The 26,626-nt window shown below is 35.6% G+C and overlaps 1 protein-coding gene and 1 pseudogene across 2 annotated transcripts in view; one reads left to right on the top strand and one right to left on the bottom strand.

Moving 5' to 3' along the window:
- Positions 1–26,112, top strand: part of TMEM67 (transmembrane protein 67) — a 43,409-nt gene extending 17,297 nt beyond the window's left edge. The window contains exons 14-29 of one of the 2 annotated variants that reach the window (XM_036830852.1): positions 959–1,064; positions 3,772–3,828; positions 4,888–4,986; positions 7,099–7,197; positions 7,453–7,539; positions 9,044–9,143; positions 9,238–9,377; positions 10,859–10,999; positions 15,214–15,294; positions 15,784–15,900; positions 19,352–19,468; positions 19,575–19,679; positions 20,239–20,341; positions 23,836–23,978; positions 24,927–25,065; positions 25,570–26,112. In XM_036830852.1, coding sequence (XP_036686747.1) covers positions 959–1,064; positions 3,772–3,828; positions 4,888–4,986; positions 7,099–7,197; positions 7,453–7,539; positions 9,044–9,143; positions 9,238–9,377; positions 10,859–10,999; positions 15,214–15,294; positions 15,784–15,900; positions 19,352–19,468; positions 19,575–19,679; positions 20,239–20,341; positions 23,836–23,978; positions 24,927–25,007 — 1,576 coding nt within the window. In that variant the 3' untranslated portion in view covers positions 25,008–25,065; positions 25,570–26,112. Of the gene's footprint in view, positions 1–958; positions 1,065–3,771; positions 3,829–4,887; positions 4,987–7,098; positions 7,198–7,452; positions 7,540–9,043; positions 9,144–9,237; positions 9,378–10,858; positions 11,000–15,213; positions 15,295–15,783; positions 15,901–19,351; positions 19,469–19,574; positions 19,680–20,238; positions 20,342–23,835; positions 23,979–24,162; positions 24,878–24,926; positions 25,066–25,569 lie in introns of those variants that run through there. The other variant, XM_036830853.1, reaches the window with a different exon arrangement.
- LOC118883723 lies at positions 13,207–14,782 on the bottom strand (annotated as a pseudogene).
- Positions 26,113–26,626: the final 514 nt, after the last annotated feature.

Below are 26,626 nucleotides of genomic sequence, written 5' to 3'. Positions count from 1 at the left end.
TCCGCGGCATGTGGGATCTTCCCAGACCAGGGATCGAACCCATGTCCCCTGCATTGGCAGGCGGATTCTTAACCACCGCGCCACCAGGGAAGTCCCTTCCTAGGATACTTTAATGATGACCCTGGCTTAGGGTATGCCTTGCAGCCCTCATGTGTCTTCTCCAGTGTGAGATTCCTATCTCTAAGACCTTAACCAGCCTTCCCACTCCAGTATTTTATGATGTACACCTTGAATACACTGATGAAAATCAACACCATCTTCCTTCTGGCACTTCAACATACATTATTTTTTTCACTTTGATTTTTATGGTAATCTTATGAGGTAGGCAGTACAGAAGTTTTGTCATATACCTTGCTGAAATCCAACTGTGCTGTTTTTAGCAGTCCCTCAATCTAATGTAGTATCCCTAGTGAAAACGAAATTGAAACTAGTCACGCCTGATTTGCTCTTGGAGAAACTATGCTGGCCACTGGTGCTTGGCATTTTCCTTTCTGAGTTTACAAACTGTACATTACTAATGCATTGAATTCAGCAAAATGTACCCCATTATGTGCCCTAACCAGTATTAGATATGACACAGTGTTTTGTTAAGAATTCATCTTCTTTGAAAATTAGGATATTATCTGCCTTCCTCTAGGCTTCATGTAACACTTCTCTTTTGAGTAGTCCTCAAAAGTGGTGCACAGTACTTCACTGATTTCATTTGTAAACTTCATAGGACCTAGATCAACAAGAGTTTCTAATTTGTCTCAGAGGTTATATTTCAATATAAAGTTTTGACCACTTCAAATAGCCTATGTTGTTACCATTAGTTTATGTTTGACCTCTAGTTTTTAGTAACTGGTAGTTCTGAGATCACCAAGACTATCCATATCCAATTCAGAAGAAACAATAAGTTAAATGTATGTTTAAGGGCCTAGATGTATTTATAACTAAAAATGAATTTTCTTTTAAACAGTATCCGCCTTGTACCCAACACAAAAAATGGAAATATCTACCCTCCCTTAATTACCATTGCCTACAGTGACATTGATATCAAAGATCCCAACAGCCAGTCTGTGAAGGTGAGTTCCTTCCTAATCTTTGCCTCTCTATGTGTTAGTATAATGCTGATAGAGTTTGTATTATGGTCAAAAGACAATTAGTCCTTTTTAAAGTTTTAAATAAACATGGCACTTTATATAGTCAAGACTTAATTATTTTTTACTAATAGTGGTAAGAGGTGAGTTCTTATGGATCCTGGGTATAAAAAAGCAAGAATTATGTTTGTCAGTAGACAGCGTCACCAGCAGCTGGGCCTCCCTGTTCGGTGTCCTGGGGTATGCTGAGCCATGGGGCATCTGCTCCCGTCCTCTTTGGCCACCTTGCTTCTGTTAAGATTTTGCCTCCTTGACTAACTAAACCAGGAACTCAGACCTTAAGTGGGCATGTGTGTTCCTCTTCTCACCAGTCTTGCCCACTTGATAGAGACACAATTCAACAGGCAGAAAGAGAATCAAATTACCAGCTTTATAACTAGTAGCGCTGAAGTGAGCTAGAGAATGCAGTTTGGACCTGCAGCCAATTAGTCTTCTGCTGTTTCCCAACTCAGTTAAATTTAACCACAGAACTAAAATCCTCCCCTGCCGGGCAGGGCCTGTATATGGAAGCGATACCACGTACACACTGAAAACAGGCTACACCAAAGAGAATGAGCCTGGGGAAGGCCGAGCCGCACGACACAGTTCCTCCTCTGTACCTCACCAGGCAGGTGAAGCACCCCTGCTTTGACGAGGGGTAAATGAGAGAGGGTAGAGATCAAAAGCAAGCTAATCCTTCTGTACTTCTTCCTCATTCCCTGTCCTCTCCAGAAACATGAGACTTGGAAGGTGAGCATTCCTTACCTCCAAGACTCACTAATAGCTTTTAATTCCTATTATTTTACTTTTCTGAATTTTAATATTCTAGTTCTTCAGCCAGTGCTTTTGGCCCCTCTGTTGTGCTTGTACTTGTGCTCAGCTACTATTGGATTCAGGCTTTCATTAAGTGAAAAGTAGGCACATAAATAACTTTTCTCTGAAAGATTTCACATCCTCATTTGTATTACCTGATTTCATGTTAAAATTAGCTTCAATTACCTGTATTTGTATACAGTATAGTGAGAGGAGAAGAAAATCCAGAAACATGCTTAGTAACAACGAAAGACTTCCTGGTTTACGTCTTCCTGGAATGGTCATCCTTGGGTAGTCAGGAATATATTTATCTTAAAATAAAACACTTCTGGGTATTTTCTTTAAATATTTTTCTCGTCCAAAATATTCTAAACTAAGTCTTGACAAGTTAGAAAACAAGAGAAAAAAAGTTGAGAGAATCATAAAACCATATTGAGGAAGTCCACCTCAAATTCATTCTAATTGTAGAATGTACAGTTCTTTCATCATTTCTTAATTTCTCATGACAGCTATTGTAAAAGTTCTACATTCATTTTAAGTATCCAGCTACATCTCTGCTCTCTCACCAATTGCAAATAACCTATCTTCGTATTTTACTGAGCAGATCAAAACCATCCAATATGAATTCCCTCAGATTTCCTCTTTAATACTTAAGTATCTCTGTTTCATTATCTTTCCTGACTCCTGTTCCTGTTTCTAAGAAAAAAGGACCCTTCCCCCTTTCTTAAGCGAACTTTCAACCTGTACTTGTTTAGGGTACTCCCTCCAGTATCCTGTTTCACCCACAACCCTTTATTCAAAGGAAAGGTCCCTTTCCTTTGCTTATAATACCCTTCAGGTTGCCCCATCTTAAAAACAAACTAACACAACCAAACAGTAAAATCTTCCATCAACTCTGCCAGCTGTTCAGCTTGCTATCGTGTGTCTTTCCTTGGTTTCCCAACCATTTACTCTTTCATCATTTGCAGTTTTGCTCTTGCCATTTGCTTCTTTGAAAACCTGTTTCATGAAGTCAGCAATGAATTCCACATACACTGGCTTTATTTCTTTAACTTGACACTTATACAGTTGACCCTTGAACAACATGGGTTTGAACTGCAGGGTCTACTTATACATGGGTTTTTTTTTTTCTTCACTAAATATGTACCACAGCACTACACGAAGTTGGTTGAATCCATGGATGCAGAGGGCCAACTCTAAAGTTCTGTCTGGATTTTTGACTGCACGGGGGTTGGTGTCCCTAACCCCTGCATTGTTCAAGGGCCAGTTGTACAACATTTGACACTACTGGTGACCTCCTCCTTCTTGAAACTCCCTGTTCATGACCTTGGTAAGACTTAGGTATCTTCCCTCTCCTACTTCTCACACTCCTGTTTCTCTTAACCCTTTACTGGTTCTTCTTTCTCCTGTCTCAATATAGTGGTATCCCTAAGATTCTTGTTCAGCCCTTTGATTAATCTGCCATCTTAGGCTGTGATTGTTTAGCCAGTTGCTGAATTCTTGATACATAAGATCAGTCACACTCCTCAGTTACAGAAACCTATCAGAAAATGAAATATGGTTAATTTGGCTTGACTGCTATTAATGAACTTAACCTAACTCCTAATGAAGCCCTCTTTCTTTAACATGTGTTCAAAAGGGATGTTTAAAGTAGCATGAATAATTCCCAAAAGCGTATTCATTTATGTATTGATACAAATAAGGGCCAAGTCTAGTAACATTGATAGTTCAAAAGTATGACACTTATGGTAAAATTCAGCTACAAATGTATTTTTATAGTAAAAGTAGGTTTGTGTTATATAACTTCAGTATGGCTAATTTGCTTTCTTTTAAATATCAGGTTTCTTTCTCGGTCACATATGAAATGGATCAAGGAGAAGCACATGTCCAGACAGATGTGAGTTTATTTTAACCTGTAAAATACTTACAGTATATTTTTTAATTAAAAAAAAAGTTTTTACATGTACAGGAAAGTTGTCAAAATAAAGAGATTTGCAATATATCCCTCACCCAGCCTCCCCTAATGTTAACATCTTACCTGATGGTAGTACAGTGATCTTAATCAGAAAATTAATATTGACGTAGTCCTGTTAACTAATCTAAATACTCTTTGGATTTTACAGATTTTTTTCACTATCCTTCTTCTGTTTCAGGACCCAGTCCAGGGTCACATATTACTTCTAGCCATCGTGTGTATCTTTAGATCTGACAGGTCCTCTGTCGTTCTTTGTCTTTCATGACTGACACTGGTATTTTGGCCCTCAGTTGGGTTTATCTGATATTTTCCCATGATTAAATGTAGTTTTAGCACAAATGCCACAGAAATGATGTTGTACCCTTCTCAGCAAATCATATCAGAAGATACTTGATGTCAGTGTATCTTATTAACAGTGATGTCAACTTCGATCATATGGCTAAGATGGTGTCCACAGAGTTCTCCACTGTATTTTTCCACTTATAATTAATAAGTATCTTGTATCTTGTGAGGAGATACTTGAGATTACGCAAATATCCTGCTCCTCATTATTCTTTTGCCCTCTAATTTTAGCACCCATTGTTAATTCTTGCCAGTAAAAAGTGTTACTGCGACATTTGTCTGATGGTGATTGTATATTTCCATCATTTCTTCTATATTTGTTAATTAAAGTTCTACTATAAGGAGGAACTGTCCCTTTGTCCACATTGATTTATTTATTCAATTATTTATTTAAATCAGTATGGACTCATGGATATTTATTTATTCTAGCAATGATAATTCATTACTATCTATTTTCTTGCTCAAATTGTCCCAGATTTGACCATTGGGGGTTCCTTAAATTTGGCTCCTATGTCCTTTTAGCCACCTTCCACCACCATTTTTTGAGTACTTCCTTACTTTCTATTTACAGTATCTTTGAACATGGATGAAATTACTTTATGAAATTACATAAATTCCAAAATTTTTTTTTTCCTTTAGATTGCTTTGGGTGTGTTGGGTGGACTAGCTGTTTTATTGTCTCTTTTGAAGACAGCAGGTTGGAAGAGACGCATTGGGAGTCCCATGATCGATTTACAGGTATGATCACAGGAGTTTTTAAAGTATATTTTTATCTTTTGGCTGTTTTATATCCTTCTAATAAGACACAGCTAGAGAATGAGTAAAAAGAATGAGTAAAAAGTTCTCTGGTGTATAGGACTAAGAGAGGTGTATGCTCATTTCCCTCCCGCGTTGCTGTGGGCCAGTCTGCACCCAACGGCAGTGCTGTTCTTGTTTCCTCACGTCCTCACCAACACGTGCTGTTTTTCCAGCCTTTCCATTTTTTGCCAGTTTGGTGGGGTAAGTAATATGTTATTCTTGATTTAATTTTCATTTCTCTGATTACTCTTCGTATGCTTTATTAATCATTTGGGTTTCCCCTTCTGTGAACTTCCTGTTTATATCCCTTGCCCATTTTTCTAATTAAGTTTTCAGTTTTTCTTGTTTATTTAAACAAGTTTTTTTTTTTTTTTTAAAGATTTATTGATTGATTGATTGATTGATTGCTATGTTGGGTCTTCGTTTCTGTGCTAGGGCTTTCTCTAGCTGCGGCAAGTGGGGGCCACTCTTCATCGCGGCGCACGGGCCTCTCACTATCGCGGCCTCTCTTGTTGCGGAGCACAGGCTCCAGACGCGCAGGCTCAGCAGTTGTGGTTCACGGGCCCAGTTGCTCCACGGCATATGGGATCCTCCCAGACCAGGGCTCGAACCCGTGTCCCCTGCATTAGCAGGCAGATTCTCAACCACTGCGCCACCAGGGAAGCCCCCTAAACAAGTTTTTATATTTTATTTATTTAGAGTTTTATGTATTTTCTAAATATAAATCCACTTTTGGTTTTTGATGTTGAAATGTATTCTCCAAGAGTGATTCATGTGTTATTTTATCTATGTGTTACTTTGTTTAACAGAAACTCTTGATTTTAATATTGTCACATCTGAATAGGTTTTCATATTATGGCATGTGCTTTTAGGATCTTGTTTAGGAAAGTCTCCCCTATCTCAAGATCAAAAAGGTATTCTCCCGTATTTTATTCTATTAACTTTAGAGTTTCTTTTCTCAATTAATCTTTTTTTATGTTTGTTTTTATTTTTATCTATCATTTTTTGAATATTTACTATGTGCCAGGCACTTTTTTAAGCATTATGTGTATAGTTCATTTAGTCCTCACAATAGCTCTATGAAGTTAGGTATTATTATCATTCCCATTTTATACATGCTGAAATTGTGGCAGAGGTTAAGTAAGTTTCCTATTCATTTAATTTTTATAGCAACAAAGTAATAGGTGGTATTTCCATTTAGCTGATTAAGAACATGAGAAAGGCACGTAGTAAACTTGTTTGTGCTAGGATATCTTCCTGACTCCAGAGCCAATGTGCCAAGGAATCAGAGGAGGGGGGCTTGATTTACTGTCTGGGATAGTCAAGAAAGGCTTCCAAGAGAAGTGAACTTTAAGCTGGGTTATCTGCGCATTCCACAAATAGTCACTGACAGCCAACTGTCTGAGTGCCAGGCGCTCTACTAGGCACTGGGGGGGTTGTGGTAATGAGCAAAGAGAGACATGGTCTCTGCCCTCAGAGCTCACAAGAGTTTGCCAGAGAGAAGAAGGGAAGAATATTTGTAGAATCAATGCCCATTTCATTCCCCAAAACATTTGAGATGAAAGTGTGGAGTAGTTAATTATTGAGTAAGTGGTTGGAACTGGCAGATGAGGCTAAACATTTAATTTTTGTCTAGGTTGTGGAGGACCTTGTGAGTCAGGAATTTATATTTTAATAAGGAGTCACTGTACATTTTTAAGAAGGAGAGTAAAACAATCCAGTTTACATTTTAGAAAGCCAACTCTGATGGTAGTATAGAGGATACATTGGAGAGAAGGATTGCAAACTCGAAGAAAATTAGGAAGCGGTTCTAAATTTCTTAGATGGTGAAAGATGAGAAGGGTTGAATAAGACAGAGGCTATTGGGAATGGATCAAAAGGTTAGGACCCAAAAGGTGTCTAGGAAGTAGCTGCAGTTGGTCTTTCTAACTGATCCACGTATACATGAAACAAGGCTTCAAGCTTGAGAAACTGGGTAGATAACATGTTATTAAAATAATAGTATAAATAGATTGTGTCTATAATGGCTGTAATTCTCTTTTTAAATTGCAGACAGTTATGAAATTCTTGGTTTACTATGCTGGTGACCTGGCCAATGTTTTCTTTATCATCACTGTGGGAACAGGTCTTTACTGGCTTATTTTCTTCAAAGTAAGTGATTTTCTGAATTTAACCTAAGTGCCAGTACCTGAATAACTTGTAAGCTTTCTTTATAAAGGAACTGTCTTTAGTTGAGGATATTTCTGATCAAGAGTATTGGGGCAAGTGCTAAACTCACCATTCCCTGAATGTGCTGTGTTTATTGAGTGCATCACCACCTTCCTCTTTTATGCTTTCTTTGGGTTATAACTTGTATTTAGTAAAAACTTTGTATGGTCATATTTAACAGCATAATTTTTATCATAGGCACAGAAGTCTGTCTCTGTTTTGCTACCAATGCCAGCTCAGGAAGAACGTTTTGTTACTTATGTGGGATGTGCTTTTGCTCTGAAGGTAAGTTTCAAAGCACGGGTTACTGAATTTAAAAGACCTGCTAATAAGCACATAAGTCTTTAAAATTAAACTGCTTTCAAAATCTTTGGTGTAAAATTTAGTTTAATTTTGGAAGAAAGCGTGAATTAATTCTGTTTTACTAGGAAGTCTACTTTTATTTATAATAGATATCTTATTCTGAAGATCTGCCTGAAATAATTTATTATTATTTAATTTAACCTGTTAATTGAGAGTAAAAGGTACCATGCTGGATAAAGTGCTGAACTCTTAGCATTTGTTCTCTGCCTCCATATTCCTTTCCTCTTCTTCCCATGGCAACCCCCCTCTCTACTTCATTGTTGTGTCGATGGATGTGAAGCTCTTTACATGCTTCTGTGGTAGATCTCATCCAATTGTGTTGTGATTATTAAGTGTCTGATGTTCCCACTGATCTGTGAGCTCCACGAAGAGAGGAATCATCCCATACTTAGATATTTATCCCTTGTTTGATCAATAATGTACCTGCTAGGAAGAAGCCTTAGTTTAAACATATTCTGTAAATGAAAATACCAGAAATAAGGAAAAAAAAACAACAGTGAGAGCATGCTAAAACTTCAATTAGGACAAGCAAATTATAGTTGGAAATACCTTTACTTATAAAGAAGTTAGATGATCTAGAAAACAAAGTATGCTTTTGGAAACCTTGGGAAAGAGAGACAATTAATGCAAGATCCCTGTATGAGGAGGAGGTAGTGTGTCTCCTTTCATATCCCTATTTCAAAGAAAGACAGAAAAAGGGAAGTGGAATTAATATGTATATAAAAATTCTGTGAATTTGGTGATTCCGTTCTTTTGTGAGCTTCTGTTGATCTCCTAATGGTATTACGACTTTGTAACTTGTGAAAATTACATATTCTTGTGATTACAGTATGTTTGTTTCTTTTTTTTATTGAAGTATAGTTGATTTACAACGTTGTGCCAATCTCTGCTGTGCAGCAAAGTGACTCAGTTATACACATAGAGACAGTTTTTTTTAATTTCTTTTCCATTATGGTTTATCACAGGATATTGAATATAGTTCCCTGTGCTATACATTAGGATCCTGTTTATCCACTCTGTATATAATAGTTTGCATCTACGAACCCCAAACTGCCAGTCCATCCCTCTCTGCCCCCTTCCCCTTGGCAACCACAAGTCTGTTCTCTATGTCTGTGAGTCTGTTTCTGTTTTCATAGATAAGTTCATTTGTGTCATATTTTAGATTCCACATGTAAGTGATATCGTATGGTATTTGTCTTTCTCTTTCTGACTTACTTCACTTAGTATGATAATCTCTAATTGCATCCATGTTGCTGCAAATGGCATTATTTCGTTCTTTTTTATGGCTGAGTAGTATTCCATTGTATATATGTACCACATCTTCTTTATCCATTCATCTGTCAATGGACATTCTTAAAGAATCACTGTTGGTTTCAGAAGCAGGCTTAATGCAGATACTTTAAGGTGCTTTGTTTGTCATTCTCAGGCTCTGCAATTTTTGCATAAGCTCATCTCCCAGATTACCATAGACATATTCTTTATTGATTGGGAGCGACCTAAAGGAAAGGTTCTTAAAGCTGTTGAAGGTAATGAAAGTAACCATTTGTACCAAGATTCTTTTGCCACCATTGTAAAGCAAAGAAGGTGAAACGCTTTTACTCATTTTATCTCCCCTACCAGGTGAGGGTGGTGTTCGGAGTGCTACCGTTCCCGTAAGCATATGGAGAACATATTTTGTGGCAAATGAATGGAATGAAATTCAGACTGTGAGAAAAATTAACCCACTCTTTCAAGTACTTACTGTCCTCTTCCTTTTGGAGGTATAAACTGTTTGATATAATTGTATACAACTTATGGGTACCTCATAAATGTTAATATAATTCCAGCTAAGTTTTCATGTCAGTGGAAGAGTTTTCTAAAGGTTAAAATATTGTAATCAAGCCATTAAAAAATACACATAACATGAAATTTACCATCTTAGTCATTTTCAGTATACAGTTCAGTACTGTTAAGTACATTTCCGTTGTTATGCAGTAGTCTCTAGAATTCTGTTCATCTTGCAAAACTAAAACTCTGTACCCATTAAACAACAGCTCCATCTTCTCCCCTCTCCCCAGTGCCTGGAAACCACCATTCTACTTTCTGTCTTTTTGAATTTGTCTACTGTAGGTAAGGAGTGATTTTTAAACCACTGGTTTGTAGCAGAATCCCATAGAAAGCTTTTGCAGAATATCTATGCCTTACCTCACCCCTCGAGATCATGTTCAATTCCGTAGCTCTGAGGTGAGCCCAGGTATCTATATTTTAAGGAACCCCCCCCCCATTATTCATAGTCTCACTCCTGTATTAGAACCACTATTAGAAGGTTGAAATTTTCTAACAAATTATCATTGAACACCTACTATGGACTGTGTTCTGTCTTAAGACCTGGGGCTGTAGCTTAACAAGACACACTGAATGGGTACATGCTTGTGATCCCTTTACAGTTATTTCATGGGTCTGGGTAGAATTATTAAAGAAGTATTCAGTACTGAATATGAGACTGAAATATGGAAACTGTATGAGTAACAGGTTTTCTCTAGAATTAGCTGCTTAAGTAAGGTTAGATATGAATTATTAACTTGTATGTCTGTCTGCCTTCCTTCCTTTTTCCTTCTTTCCCGCTTTTCTCCATCCTTTCCTTTTTAAACCTAGAGGAACGTGTGTGTCCCTAGGATATATGAACACTGTCTCAAAAATTCATTTATAGTAGTGTTTTTTAAAGCTTTAAAAGGTGTTATGTGAGAAAAAAGTATTATAATGACGTAAGTTTGGAAAACACTGGATTCAATAAAGTCATGTAGATTCCTTTACCATAAAACTTTCCAGAGCTTTTATTCTATGAGGGTGGAAGGCGTGGAGGTGAGTATAATATACTAACTAAACTTATTTAACATGGCTTCCTTTTATCAAAGATGATATCTTCCTCAAAAGACATTTTGGAAAATACTGTTTTAAAGTATAAAAGGTATTTTACATAGTGCCTGGCATATGTTAAAACTCATGAAATACTGGTTGTTCATTGGTAGTTTACTGAAGAAAGGTTTATTGAAGAGAATACCAAATGAACTGGCTAAATATTTTGTATTAAATACTTTGTAATTAAAATACTGGATAATTATTTTTATCTAGATTTTCTACCATTTATACAAACTTGAATACTTTAGTTTTTCAAGGTAAGAAGTAGAGAGGAGGGTCTCATTTTCAGACTAGAGTTTTCTTTATCTATGTCTGTTTAAATTATTTTTTCTTCTTATTTCAGGTTGTGGGATTCAAGAACTTAGCATTAATGGACTCATCTTCTAGTCTTTCCAGAAGTCCACCTAGCTACATAGCTCCTTATAGCCGCATTTTGAGATATGCGGTGTCTACTGCTCTTTGGCTAGTCATTGGAATTATACAGGTAACAAGAGATTGTTCTTTTAAGCAACATTGCCTCTCTATATTTTTAGCTCTGTTTACATGCTAATCCTCAAAATTGACCACAACATGATTTCTATAGTATAAAGAAGGTGATAAGAACAACAATAATAATAACTAATAGCTAATTTTTACATAGTATAATAATCTAGGCACTGTGTTAATGAACTGCATTACACAAATTAACTTACTTAATCTTTATAGTAGCCCTCAGAGATAGATTCTTTTAGTATCCTCATTTTATAGCTGAGGATGCTGAGGCACAGAAAGGTTAAATATTTACCTAAAGTCATGCAATTAGAAATTGGCAGAACTGGAATTTGAACCCAGGCAATCTGATTTCAGAGTTCATTTCTTATCAGTAGTGGGCTCTGAAGGGTCTTTCAGAGTCTGCAGCTTTCTAGTCACAGGATTTAGTTTATATATAATGATAGGAATTGCTAAGGTACCCTTAATCTTTTCTTTTCTTTTGAAATGTAACTTATAGTTTACATTTATCTGTATATCATTAAATCTCTCAAAAACCAGTACCCCTTCTGAAATCTTCTTTGAAATATTTATTGAAATAGCTGAAACTAAAAATAAATCTTCTCAGGTCCCAGGGCTCTAGCAGAGGATCTTTTCTATGTTTACTTCCCTTATCTTCTTAAAGCTTTAAAAAAAAGAACGAAAGGAAGAAAAGAAAGAAAGAAGCAGCAGCTACAGCGCTTAACTCTGATCTCTGCATTTCTTTCTCTTGCTTACAGACACTCCCATGAGTGGAAAAAGGCTTTCTGTTTGATTAAGATCTCTTTAACTTTTAAGTAAGCAAATGAAGGTGGGACCTCTAGAAAGAATAGGTTGAACTTCCTATAAACTGGAGAGCAAATATTTGCCTTAAAAGCTTATTTTAAAAGGTCTTTGGGATTGAAATCCCAAAATTCCTACAGAATTGGACCCAGGTGTCATTCCGTAACTTAAGAATAGACTCTTTTAAATTTGCATTTATTTTAAGTTGGTGAGACTTGTTCAAACTTGAAGCTATAGGATAGAGCTAGTGAGGGATAGTTTGACAATCGGAAAAGGAAGAGAAACAGAAATTAGGATTTGAAATAAAATTCGATTAAAAGAATATGGGGTTTGATTTTTTTCCCTTCCAGTTTTATTGAGATATAACTGACATACAACACTGTAGAAGTTTAAGGTGTACAGCATAGTGATCTGACTTGCACACATCATGAAATGATGACCACAGTAAGTTTAGGGAACATCCAGCATCTCTTATAGATACAAAATTAAAGAAATAGAAAGAAAAATATTTTTCCCTTGTGATGAGAACTCTTAGGATTTATTCTCTTAACTTTTATGTATAACCTAAAACAGTGTTAATTATATTTATCATGTTGCACATTCCATCCTTAGTACTTATTTTTATCTTATAACTGGAAGTTTGTACCTTTTGACTGTCTTTATCCACTTCCCCGTCCAGCCCCCACCTCTGGTAACCAGAAATCTCATCTCTTCTTCTAAGAGTGTTCATTTGTCTGCTTGTTTTTGAGGTATAATTAACCTACAACACTATGTTAGTTCCTGGTACACAGCATAGTGATTTGATATTTCTATACATTTCAAAATGATCACCATGATAAGTCTAGTTACTGTCTGTCAACCGTATTATGGGGTTTGATGTTTATCATCAGTATAATAGTAAGAAAATATTTATTTTTACATATACCAATATAAGTTTTTGTGAATAGATCAGATTTATCTGGGTGTAGAGAATTTAAGGGAATACCATCTGAAGCTTTTCATATTGGTTGAGTACAACAATACAGAAACCCCAAATAGCAGTGGCTGAAATAAAAGTGACTTTTCTGTCTCCCGTGAGAAAGAAGAGCAGAGGTCGGCAATGCAGGGCCATCAGGGTGGCTGCTGTCAGGCCCAGATGCCTGTTGTTCTGCTCTGCCCCTCAGGACTTCACCTCTAAGGTCACCTTGCAGTCCATAATGGCTGATGGAGCTGCAGGGGTGAGCCAGGGGAGAAGACCTCACCCTTTCCTCTTTTTTTTTTCACTATGAGTTTTAACTGAAAACATTAAAACAGCTTAACTACTCATAATGAATTATGAAACTGTAATAGTTAAATTGTATTATCATTTATGAGGCATTTATTCTTCCTTATTTTGTAGACCTGCAAGAAAGTTTGCATACTTGTGTTGTTTTCTGTTCTGCATTTCCGAGGAAGATTATTAAGAGAAAGTCTAAAAGTTTTATAAATCAAAACCCAACTGAGAAGTAAAATATAAAGAGAAAAATTTATATATAGCTGAGCATAGGTGGTTTTTAGCTCACGTTTTAGGTATGAAAACAATTTAGCTCATTTCACATGAAACACAAGCAGGTAAAGTAGTAAAGCTGAATCATGAAAACCCCTATCAGTTGTTTTTAACATGCCTCTTAATTTTTCTTTCCCCTGGTTTCTTGTCTTGTGTTCCGGAGTCTCAAACAGAGCAAGTCTCGAACCACTTGAGAGGGTGTCAGTGATAAATGGGCCACGAAGGAAAATGTCAGCAAACACGAAAAAGCAAATCCTGCCATAACTACGTAGTGCACCCAGACTGTTCAGCCACATACCCATAGATAAATCCAAGTATTGCAGAAAAGAATAATTCCCTGTAACCCCTGTTCAGCTAGCTTCTGGCCCTTGTAATCCACCTGTGTGGGCAGTGAGCTCAGATGCTCCAGCATGACTGGATGAGGAGGCGGGCAGTGGGGCAAGGGCAGCCCCAACTCAAGGACCATAGGGGCCACCGGGGTCTGGTCCTGGGTGCAGATTGGTGGGCCTGCCGATCGGGGGAGTGCAATGGACGCTCACCCTCTCCTCTTTGAGAGCCCTTTCAGAAGTGTCTTTGACATCTCCTTGGTCAGAACTTGGTCACCTGGCCACACTTCACTGCACTGTCAGCTGGGCAGCAGTGTGCCCACTCAAAAGAAGGGTTCTGTCACTAAGGGGAAGGGGAAGGATTGTTCGGGCAGCAACTAGCTGTCTTGGGCACTACCGTCTAACCTCGTTCTTTGTTTCCCATTCTGCTGTCATTTGATAGGAAAGTATTTCTCTCCATGGTCACATTCTCAAACTATCAGTGTTTATTCCTAAAATACCCATAAAAGTTCCTTTAGCCTATTACAGTTCCATAAATTTGTCTATACAAACTCTTCTTGATTCTCGTAATATTAGGCTTTATTGTTCACTCCTTATATTTCCCCAAACCCAGCTTCTTCAATTTTTAAGTGGCATCTTTTAGTTTTTAAACTTTGAATGTTACTGTTTTTCATGTCATTTAAAGGAGTTTTAAAATGTGTACATAGAGTATTTAGGAAAGTCTTTTCAGTATTCACCTGCTATATTCATTTACATATCTGAGTACATTTTATGTGCGAGGCACTGTGCTGAGCTCAGAGATACGCTGTAACAAGAGCAAGTCACAGTTGTGACAAGTGCTGTGAAGGGCATCAGCAGGGAGATGAGATAGTGAGTAGAGGGGGAGGTAAGGGGAGTGGAAGTTAGGAATGCGACAGCAGGTGACAGCTTTGAATTGGGTGGTTAGGAAATGTTATCTTTCTCTGAAGTGTATCTAAGAAGGCCTGCAATGTAAACTTTTCTCTTTTGATTTATAAAACTTCCCTTTGTAGTATTGTTATTAAATCTATCTAAGAAGACACTTGAAACCATTCCATTTGAATGTTTAACACATTATCTGTAGTTGAAACAGAATACTTGACATATGCTTTTTATGTGCTACTCTATCAGAAAAGATTAATTTGAAAAACAGCAATTTTTCTAGTGGCTTTTTGAATTTAGGAGATGAGCAGAATTGCAGAACCAGACCTAAATCTGGCCATTAATGCATTGGTTTATCCTGAAGCTTTTAAAGCCCCTTACTTCCTCCCCCTGTGTTTGTCCTGTCTTATTTTAATGACACAGAAAAGTTTTTTAAATTCAAAATAAGCTCCCTCAGTGAATCTTAACACAATTCCAAAGCACCCTTCCTTTGACAGAAGAATCAGAAATGATAAGTAGGATTTTATCCCACAGGAATTGTTATTGGCCACTATGTTCTTGGTTGGAACTTCTTTTTTCTTATGACACTATACTGTGACTATAAAAGAAAATTAAATCCTAAAATCTAATAAACATGAACTTGGCTTAATGTTTCAGATTGTGTTCTTTGCTGTCTTTTATGAGAGATTTATAGAAGATAAAATTCGACAGTTTGTTGACTTGTGCTGTATGAGCAACGTAAGTACTTTCTGACTTTATCTCGCAACTGATATTTCTTCCTTTTTAAAGGTCATGAGTACACTACAAGAAGCTTTAAAAGTGATTTGCTATGATTGTATTTTTAGTCTGATTTCCACTGGTGGTTAATTCCAGAGATGGTTATAACAAGCTACAAGTTAATATTTACTATCTTAATTTTTCCTTCTTTCTTTTCAGTTTCTTAATTATGAATTGCTTATGCCACCAAACAGTTGACTCAGCCTGAAGTCCCTGAAAAGTTTTCATATATCAACCCTGTTTCTTCCTTTCTTGGGAGTGTCTCCAGTCTCTTTTGCATCTACTTTTTAAAATAACCTCATTATCCTTTATTATCTTATTATTCTCTTTATATGTTTTCCAAGAATTCAACCCTCATTATTTTGAGAGAAAGGAAGCAATTTTAAGAAGAACTTAATTTTTATTGTTTTGCAGATGAGCTGCTAACTGCTTCTTCTTCTCTTTTGATAGATATCAGTGTTTCTGTTATCCCACAGATGTTTTGGTTATTACATTCATGGTAGATCAGTACATGGGCATGCCGATACTAATATGGAAGAAATGAATATGAATCTTAAAAGAGAAGCGGTATGAATGTATTTTATATCTTTTTGTTTTTTAAGTTGAGAGATGGGTCCTCTTAATCTGGGATTTGTAGTAATCTTTTTAAAAAATCCTCATTGATTACTTTTGAAAGTTGCTAGGATACCAACTCATTACCCTCAACACTGAAAGGGAATGAATCAAATTCCATCCTACAGTTCTTTCAAAGTAACCAAATAATTCATGAGGGAAAGATCTTCCTGTTGGAAGAAAGTAAAAGGAATTCTAAGTTAGAAAATCACCATTTTGTAATTACTAATGGATTAATGCCTATAGGCTACAATCATCAATGGATGCTAAAACAATTAAGTGAAAGATGACAGGGAACTTTTTAATGAAGAATCAGGTTGGTATAATCTGAACACACCGGCTCAACCTTACTACAAGTAAAAATTAGGAAAGCTGACATTATGCACTTCCTCTTATTATGCAGTAAGGAAGTACATAATATCACCCATGAAGTATTCTTGCCTAAGAAAATTGAACCTGAATGTAATCAAGCCTCTAGATCTAACCACCAGTTTACAGGAAATAGAGGGGATAGAGACAAAATAATACCACAGGAAGCAATTAGCCAGATGCAAAATGTTAGGATGTCTCACAGGACAAACGACCCAGTGTCTCCAACAAATCAAAGGCAAGAAAAGAAAAGGAGAGGTGGTGGTGGTGGTGGTGGAAGAAGACTGTTAGATATAAGAGAAATTTAAGAAAAAAACCCAATCAAATACAATGTGTAGACTTTGATTGGATCCTGATTCAAACAAACCAACTATAAAAAAATCTTTGGGAAAAATCTTGGAGATTTAATAGACTAAATATTAAATTATATTAAAGAAAGATTAATTTTATTAGGTGTGAAAATGGCATTTTTTTTCAAGGTCTTATTGGTTAGAGATACATACAGAAGTATTTGCAGATGAAATAACATGGTATCTGGGGTTTGCTTTAAAAGAAAAAAGTTGGGAGGATAGATGAAAATTGGTAAAATGTTGGTAATTGTTGAAGTTGGGTGATGGATGGTTTACTGTTCTCTCTACTATGTATATTAGAAAACTTCCATAAGAAAATTTAAAAAGAAAAATATGTACTTAAGAGGAAAAACCAATAGGATTTATTGATTAAGGGACTATACCTGTGACTTGCAAGAACTTAATAGATGATAACAACATCTCAGAGAAGAACAATTTATTTAATACATTGAACTGAATCAGTTGGTTAACTATTAGAAATTATACCTGGACTGAAAGGTTAAATTTAAAAATGAAACTATGAAAACCTAGAAAAGAATATTTCAGATTGGGAGATGATAATCTAAGCATAAAATACAGAAAGCATCCAAAAAGTAACATTTGTTGATTTTACTTTATTAATGTAGAACATTTGTATAGACAACAATTATATTAATAAAAGACATGGGGTAAAATTCTCATAGTAAATATGACAAACATATTGATAACTATTGAAAGTCATATAAATCAGTAAGCAAACTAAGTTAAAACCTCAATGGAGGGACTTCCCTGGTGGTCCAGTGGTTAAGACGCCACGCTTCCACTGCAGGGGACACAAGTTCAATCCCTGGTTGGGGAACTGAGATCCTGCATGCCGCAGAGCGTGGCCAAAAAAGAAAAACAAAACAAAACAAAAAACTCCCATGGAAAAATGACAAAAAGATTTTTTAAAATATGTAAATAAACAGAAAGAGACTAATAAACCTTTAAAAAATATCCAACTCATAAATCATAAAAGAAATGAATGTAAAAATAACATTTTTACTTTCTTCAAATTACCAAACTTTTTTTAAAAAGCTAATAGTTAGTAGCATCAAGGACAGGGTGAAATGGGCACTGGTCTCAGAATACATTTTTACAAACCTGCCTGAAAGCATTTGACAAGAGCTTTTTAAGAATTCATTATCTTTGGGACTTCCCTGGTGGTCCAGTGGTACAGAATCCGCCTTACAGTGCAGGGGACGCGGGTTCAATCCCTGGTCAGGGAACTAGGATCCCACATGCCATGGGACAGCTGGGCCCACATACCACAACTACTGAGCTTGCGTGCCTCAGCTAGAGCCCGCACGCTGCAAACTACAGAGCCCATGTGCTCTGGAGCCCACGCACCACAGCGAGAGAGAGGAAAAACCTGCATGCCACAACTAGAGAGAAGCCCGCATGCCACAACAGGAGAGAAGCCCACGCACCACAAGGAAGAGCCGGCGCGCCGCAACTAAGACCTGATGCAGCCAAAAATAAAAAAAATAAAGAGTTCATTATCTTTGACTTACTGATTCTATTAATGTAACTCAAGGAAATAATTAGCAATGTGAATAACTACTTAGGTTCAGGATCTTCATCACGGGTTATTTATAAGGGCAAAAAATATGTAAAAATGAGAGAATATTAAGTAAGTTGGTTTACCTATACAGTGAAACCCTAGGTAAACATTAAAAATCATGTTTTATAGAACATTTAATGACATGGAGAGTTGCTGAGGATATAATGTTAAGTGAAAAAGAAATCAGTATGATCCCAATTTTATGCCATCTATATGTATATGCCTAGACAACAACTGGAAATGAAATACCTTAAAATACCTGTATCTCTTGGTGTTCAGGTTGTAGGTGATTTTTTTTCTTTTTTTGTATTTCTCCATATTTTATAAATTATCTGCAGCAGCATATGCTTTTTTAATCAGGAAAAAAAAATTTTTTTTTTAAATAGAGAAATTCACTACACATAGACTGCCTTTAAGTCAGTAGAAAACCAGGTGTTATATTATGTTTCCAGCTTAGGTTTAGATAAAGGAGGAGAATGTTAAGCTCCAGAGTAAGCAAATGAAGTCGAGAATGGAGGCAAGAATACTTATGCTGAACCCTAAAGCATCTATGAGAATTGGCTAGGTCGGGGGTAGGGCAAAATGTTACAGGCATATGGTTCTCAGGATTCAAGTCGTGTCAAAGAGACTTGAAATAGATATCTGGGCTATAACATTAACCATTGGGTCATGTATCACTACCTTTTTTATTGGAATTAATTAAGGAAGCATATTAAAGTGTTTAGAAAACAAAAAAGACCATTTATAAAAGTAGTTAATTCTAAGACTAGACTTTTTGTCATTTATTAAAGAGCAATAAATTAATTATAAAGAAAGCTAAGAATATCAATATACAGTGAACTTAGTATGAGACTTTTTTTTAAGTAGGGCAGAGTAAAGGAGATGATACAGCACCTGCAAGGAAGTATGATGAAATAGAAATTAGTAAAACCTAGAGGGGAGTGGGAACCTTGGATACTGTTAGAATCTCTTTGTCTCAAATATAATAGTTCAGTACAATTTCAGTTGGCTTCCAAATCTTGTAATGTTAAATATTGTATTTTCTTTTTAAGATAGGCAAAATTTTCATAGTCTTGATCTTAATTTAAATTTTTTAACTTTTCAGGAAAATTTGTGTAGCCAAAGAGGTTTGATACCCAATACAGATGGTCAAACTTTTCAAATTGCTATTTCTAGCCAGATGAGACAACAGTATGACAGAATTCATGAGACACTAACAAGGGTTTGTATAAAGTACAATTCACATATATTTTGTCAGTATTTCATGTTATTTAGATACCAAGGATATAAGGCATGTTGCATTTATCCTTGTCTCTTTTTCACATTAGAAAAATGGCCCTGCTAGACTATTGAGTTCATCAGGAAGTACTTTTGAGCAGAGTATAAAAGCATATCATACTATGAATAAATTTCTTGGCTCTTTCATCGATCATGTATGTATCATCATTTATTTTTAAGCTAGAATCAAAATGCAATTTTTAAAAAGTTAACGAGGAGTGTCAATTATTTCTTCAGTCAACCAAGTCAATGGACTTACGCCTTGTGGGATTTTTTGTTTGTTTGTTTGTTTGTTTGTTTTTGCTGTAAAAACTAATACTGTGGCTTAGGGATGGAGTTAAGTTATGTAGAAGAAAAGATTTTTACATATCTATTAGCATGATGATTACCTTAAAATATGTCTGTACTGGAATTTTGTTACTTAACAAATATTATCAATTATTTATTGTAGAAATATGCTATGATTGTATTCCTAAAAATCTTGTTATAAATTGATTTTCAGTATATCTAGTCCTAAGTACTGCTAATAGCATTTAAAATTTAAAACATTCGTGAAGAGAATTTTGTAATAAAGTCCAGCGTAGTAAATTGTCTTTGAAGAACAGATTTTCTTTGTGTCCTATTCATTTTTCTTTCTCTCCTTCTGATTTTACAAAAATTGGGAAGCATTCATTTCACTGCTATTTTTGAAATGACTCTCGTTTTTTATATTAGGTTCATAAGGAAATGGACTACTTTATAAAAGATAAATTGCTTCTTGAAAGAATTCTTGGAATGGAATTCATGGAACCAATGGAAAAAAGCATCTTTTACAATGGTATCCTTCAAATGCCTTTGCTGAACTTGATTATTATTTTCCAAGTTTGAAAAAACATGCTTGTAGTTCTTGTCTTTTGATTTTATACTTTTATATAGGAAACATAATGAACTTAGTTAACTTCAAGGAATTATAGTAGTTTTCTGTGTCCCGTTTTATTATGTCATGTATCAATAGCAAGAAACAAATATATAAAAGATAATTATTCTGCAAGAAAGTAAAAAAAAGCTGAATTTCAAAATCAAACAAGACTTCCCTGATGGGCCAGTGGTTAAGGCTCCACACTCCCAATGCAAGGGGCATGGGTTCGATCCCTGGTTCAAGGAACTAAGATCCCACATGCCACACGGCACGGCCAAAACAAAACAAAACAAAATCAGTGGTAGACATGGAAGAGATAGTAAAACAAATACATAAAGTTCAGATTTTATTGGACTGTTCATTCAGTGGCACACTTATGAAACACTTAAAGAAGAATAATGTTCATGATTTATCTTTAACATTTAATTTTTCATTTTATCCAGCTTCTTAAAAATTGCACATATCTGTGTGACAGGAATAGTGACTAAACATGGTTTTTTATCATTAAAAAGGAAGTATATATGTCACTGTCAATGTGACTGATAACCTCTTGTGTGGCTTGGGAAGAATGGAAATGGTATAACCAGTGTCCTGACCTAGATATCACTTACCCTTGTGTTATTGAGTGTCACATATTGTGTCAGTCCTGGGATACACAGACTAATGGTCCCTCCCTTGGGCATCTTGTTTAGTAGACTGTGGAAAGTAGGCATGTGATGGGTGAGTGGAGTGATGCTGGGATAGAAGTCTGTGCAGACACAGGTTGCACTGGGTGCAGAAAGGAAAGTAGAAAATCTAACTAGATACAGGATGAAGCCAGAGAGGCAACATGGTGAAGTTTGAACTGGGTCTTAAAAATTAAGTTGGTGTTGTCAAACAGGAGGGTCCAGGTAAGAGAGGTGAAGACGTTTGTGCAGAAGGGGGAAAGGGCGTTATACACTTAGGAACTTTATGATTGAAGCCTGGAATGAAGTGGGTCAGTGAGAGTGAGTGCATGAACGATAAAGAGGGCAGAGACTGAATCCCAAAGGCCTTGTCTGACACCCTAAGGAGTTTTGCTTTATCCTAGAGAGCACTTGTTTCCAAAAACATTTTTTTTAATATATATATATTTAATTTTATTTATTTATTCATTTATTTATTTATTTCTTGGCTGCGTTGGGTCTTCGTTTCTGTGGGAGGGCTTCCTCTAGCAGCGGCAAGCGGGGGCCACTCTTCATCGTGGTGCGCGGGCCTCTCACTGTCGCGGCCTCTCTTGTTGCGGAGCACAGGTTCCAGACGCGCAGGCTCAGTAGTTGTGGCTCACGGGCCTAGTTGCTCCGCGGCATGTGGGATCTTCCCAGACCAGGGCTCGAACCCGTGTCCCCTGCATTGGCAGGCAGACTCTCAACCACTGCGCCACCAGGGAAGCCCCAAAAACATTTTTAAAACAATTTTTGTCCTACAAGGTGTGTGCAGGTTGATCCATGGAGGTGTGAGAAGAAAATATTAAAAAGTCTATTTGTATATTTGCAATTCCATCATTCTTAATTTATATTTTGGAAAAATTATATATAGTAGTAATTAATAAACTACGCCTATTATGGGATAAATGCTCAGCATTTTATTCTGATAAGGATACATGATCAGAACAATTTGGAAACCACTGCTAATGAACATGGATGTCATCAGAAAGCCTTCAGCATATCTGATTTATAAATTGGAAGAATTATTCTGGCAGTAGTGAATAGGTTGAGTTAAACAGATGTAAGACTATAACAATATAACTTAGTCATTAAGAATATAGCTTTCAAAGGTTTCTGGTCTTGGATTCAAAATCTGACTACTAGTTTTGTGCACTTGAGAAAGTTGTTTACCCTTTCTGAACTTTAATGCCCTCTCTATAAAATTAAGTATAACCTTCTAAAGGTTGTTGCATTTACACATGTGTAATCATTGTGTAAAGAACCTGGTATGGGTAGGCACTCAGAAAAATGATGTTGTTACCATTTCTAATAATAATAATAATACAATCATCATCAACAACTTCTTCATCTCTATTGGGAAATTACGAGAATATGAGCTAAGGCAGTAGTGATGAGGATAAAGAAGAAGAAGAGATTGCCAGAGATGTTAAGGAAAAGAAGGTAGGAGAGAAAGAGTAGTCAAAAATCATCCGGATTTCCAGCTTGTGTGACTAGGTGGTTGGTGGTGGTGCCACCCTTCACTGAGACAGGGAGTGCAGATGGAGGACCAGGTTTTGAAGGAAAGAGGATGAATTTGGTTTTGAATGTGTTGTGTCTTGAGGTACCTTTGGGACATCTAGGAAGAGATGTCCAGTAAGCGATTAAATGTAAGGAACTGGGGGACTGGATCTTAGGAGAAAGTAAAGGCACACAGTAAGCTGGCGAGTCTCATCAAATGAGGTCATTGCTGGAGCAATGGCAGTGAAAAGGCACCCACGAAGAGTGTATATTGCTGGCTTGTTTATTTTTTAAAATATGTATACAACTATATGTACAGAAGTGCATATCTTGTAAGGATATAGCTTAACGGCCAGTGAATTTTCACAAACTGAATATATTCCTATAACTAACGCCCTGATCAAAAAAGAATGTTAGCAGCAAGCCAGATGTCCTCTTGTATAAAACAAGAGTTCCTAACTGGATATCCATGGGCAGCTGAATCACTGAATTGATTCTCTGTACCTCCCTGAAATTGTGTGCAAGATTCGTATATGTGTATTTCCCCCACTTCCTTTCGTGAAGGGGTCTGTAGCTTTCATCAGAATCTTAAAAGGGTGTTCACATCCCAAAAAGGATGAACCCTTACTTGGGGAGTGAGAAGAGAAGAAGTCTCAGAGAAGAACCTTAGGGGACTACTTGAGACATAAATTGTAGCACACTATTCTAGTCCTTGCTGGTTTTGTTTTGCTTTTTATTTATTTATTTATTTTAATTGAAGTATAGTTGATTTACAATGCTGTGTTAATTCTCTGCTGTACAGAAAAGTGTGTTTTGCTTTTTACACTTAATCTATCGTAGAGAATCTTTCTAAGATTCTTTAGCCTTTAGTTATATAAACAAGTAGAGAAAGGATATTCATTACCTGATCATTGAAAGATATTGACTGTATACTTAAATTACTAACAATTACAACCCTTGGTGCAGATGTTAAAACTGCTTTTTATGAGTAGAGTTCTTTGATTAACCTTTTAGATTAGCAAATTTTAATACCCTTTGTTTATTTTTTTTTAAACCATGAAGTATTTTTTTCTTTTTTTAAATTCAGGTATAATTGACATAAAATAGCCATGAAGTATTATAGTAACTAGTTGTTTTTAAATATCCAAGTTTTATCACCAGAAATTTATCACAGGTTTATTCTATTTTTAAATTTCTAATTTATGTCTTATAAATTGCTTTTTTTGATAGATGAAAGTTATTCTTTCAGCAGTGTTCTGTATTATGGAAATGAAGCCACTCTTCTTATTTATGATCTGATGTTCTTCTGTGTTGTGGATTTGGCTTGCCAAAATTTTATTTTAGCATCCTTCCTTACGTTCCTACAGCAAGAGGTAAATTTAAGAATTTTTTCTGGGTTTCATTTAAAAGAAATATGTTAGAAGTAGATATTTATTTTTATAGCAGAGAGTAACAATGTATACTCTCACTAGGAATTTATAAAGATTTAGAATATGATTAGCCCTGCCAAAAAAAGGAAAAACATTTCAACCAGGTTCATTCTACACTTTCCTTCAGGGTCAATGAAGTACCGAGGTCTCGGGGAAGGCATAAGTTGCTTGAGCAAATGTGAAAGGAACCTAATAGGAAGACATTTAAATTACCCATCTCTCCTAGATGCCAGCAGTGAGCAGTAATTAGAGTCCCATTCACCCTCTGCACCAGATGTTACCGTAACAAAAAGGCAAGCTCTGAGATCTAGCTCTAGGCTCAGCCACTTTAACTTGTAACTCTCACACATCCCCTATCTGCCTGGATTAGAAAACAATTGCGTGGATGGGTGTGGAGCCTGAGATGGAGACTTCAAGAAAAACCAAATTTGTTCTAGAAATGTTAGTATTCATATCACCCAAATATTCCCCACTATGTCAAAGAAGTGTATGAGTTAATAAGATAATAATGTATTAGTTTTTGATAGAGATCTAGAATTATGAACAAATTCTGTTCCTCACAGTTCTTTTGATGTTTCCATAGCTTTTAGAGCTAGAGGAAACTTGTCTTGCCAAATATTTAAAAGTATATTCCTGTGAACATAAGGGGATTTGTATTATTAATTTATAAAAATATATTCTGAATAGGGACACACACTGCTTCAGTATTATGAAAGATGATAATAGTCTTGAAATAATTTTGTGTATCACCATGGAATTCAGATGTCTGATACATGAAAATAAATAGTTGAGAGAATTAGCTAGTTTAATTTAGATATTTTAATTGATGTGCACAATTAATTTCCTTTATATATATTTTTTTCCTTCTGAATTGTTTTACTGTTTTTTCAGATTTTTAGATTTATTCGTAATACAGTAGGACAGAAGAATTTGGCATCCAAAACATTGGTGGATCAAAGATTTCTGATTTAATTTATTGAATAGATAAAGATAATTATAATCATGGCAAAAAAAAAGTCATGATTGTCAGGTTAGTTTGCCATATTTTTTAAAACTTGTAATACAAATTATTCTATTTTTATTTGTTTTTTAATCTATAGAAAGATTTATTTTTATAACTTGTAGATATATAACTTGCTTTGTGAACATGTAGTGTGATACAATGGAAAATATTATTTTCCTATTATGCATGGTATTTAATTCACCAGCTCATAGACTAGATAGCTCTGACAATGGGACAAAAAAAAAAAAATCTAAATGTTGCTTTCAGCATAACATTTTGTAAATGATATTCAAAACAGTCCCCATCATTTGTCTCTGTAGATTATTTTATGAACTAGATTTGCCTACATTTTCTCACATTGAGAAAGAATTTTGATTCCAAGTTCAAGCCTAGTTTTCAATTCAATATTTTGTTCTACATATTTTATGGTTAAATAAATGTTGAAAATACTTTCAGGTTTACTTAGAAATTTGAAATTGTATATGGGCTGAATCAATTTGCCTCATTTTAATTGTTCACCCTGTTTGGCAGTGGACTGATTCACTATTGGATTAATAGGCACCTCGTGAAATGGTACGTAGTCATTCCTTTGTATACCTGTATTATTAGGTCAATATACTCTTTCCATGAAGTATGTTTATATCTCTAATATCATTTACATTATTGAGCTGTAATATAGTTTTTTTATACATTTATACATTACTTAACATTGTAAGAGCACTCCCAAAGCTTTGCTCTTCAATTATGTTTAAAGATTGTAAATAACAAACTGTAAGTTACGTTAACAAGGTGATTTATTGAAAGTAAACTTAGGCTTCATAAGTTAGTAGGCTAGTATTTTTTTTTTTTAAATAAGGAAAAAAATATGAGGAGCCAAAATATAATTAATGTAAATCCTGAGCCATGTAGCTAATAATTTTCCATGATATTATTTTTCTTCAATATGCTTTTTAATAATCCTTTTCATTGTGTACCATGAACTTGAAAGTCACCTTATTTCAAGTATAATGGTCATTAACCCCCAAAGCAACATTTCTTACTGCCTTCTATGTTAATGCTGTGTAAATACTTAAATGTAATGCTATGTAAATATTGTTTATATTACTGAATTGAAAATATAGAATAAAACATTTGGTGTTTCTCTTTCCTGTTTTATTAATATGTATTTTATGAAATAGCATTTAGGAATACAACAGTATTGGGGCGGGTGTCCCCAGCCATTGCTAAAGCCATTGCATTCTCTGAATCTTGAGGATGACTGAGAAGAGGGGAGGCTAATAAGTTGAGGATTTGAAACTCCGGTTTCTTAAGGGTCACAGTACAGAAATGCCTTTCTGAAAGCCTCAGAGATAAGTAAATGTACCAGCATGGATTTTTAAAGCCACCTACTCAGAAGCTTATGAAAGAAATACAACTCTCATTCTACATAAAAGAAGTTAATATTCGTGTGAATGTATTTAAGTGGAAATTTCAAAAAATATGATCGGTTGGCTCACCTGCTGATAAATTAAGACAGAGAAAAGACATTTAAAAAATCATTTTACAGTAGTTTTGTACAATATTATTTTTATTTTGGTTAGATACATAA

This window comes from Balaenoptera musculus, chromosome 17, assembly GCF_009873245.2.
Source record: "Balaenoptera musculus isolate JJ_BM4_2016_0621 chromosome 17, mBalMus1.pri.v3, whole genome shotgun sequence".
In the NCBI taxonomy this organism is placed as follows: Eukaryota; Metazoa; Chordata; class Mammalia; order Artiodactyla; family Balaenopteridae; genus Balaenoptera; species Balaenoptera musculus.
This window is presented reverse-complemented; position numbering and strand designations above follow the sequence as displayed.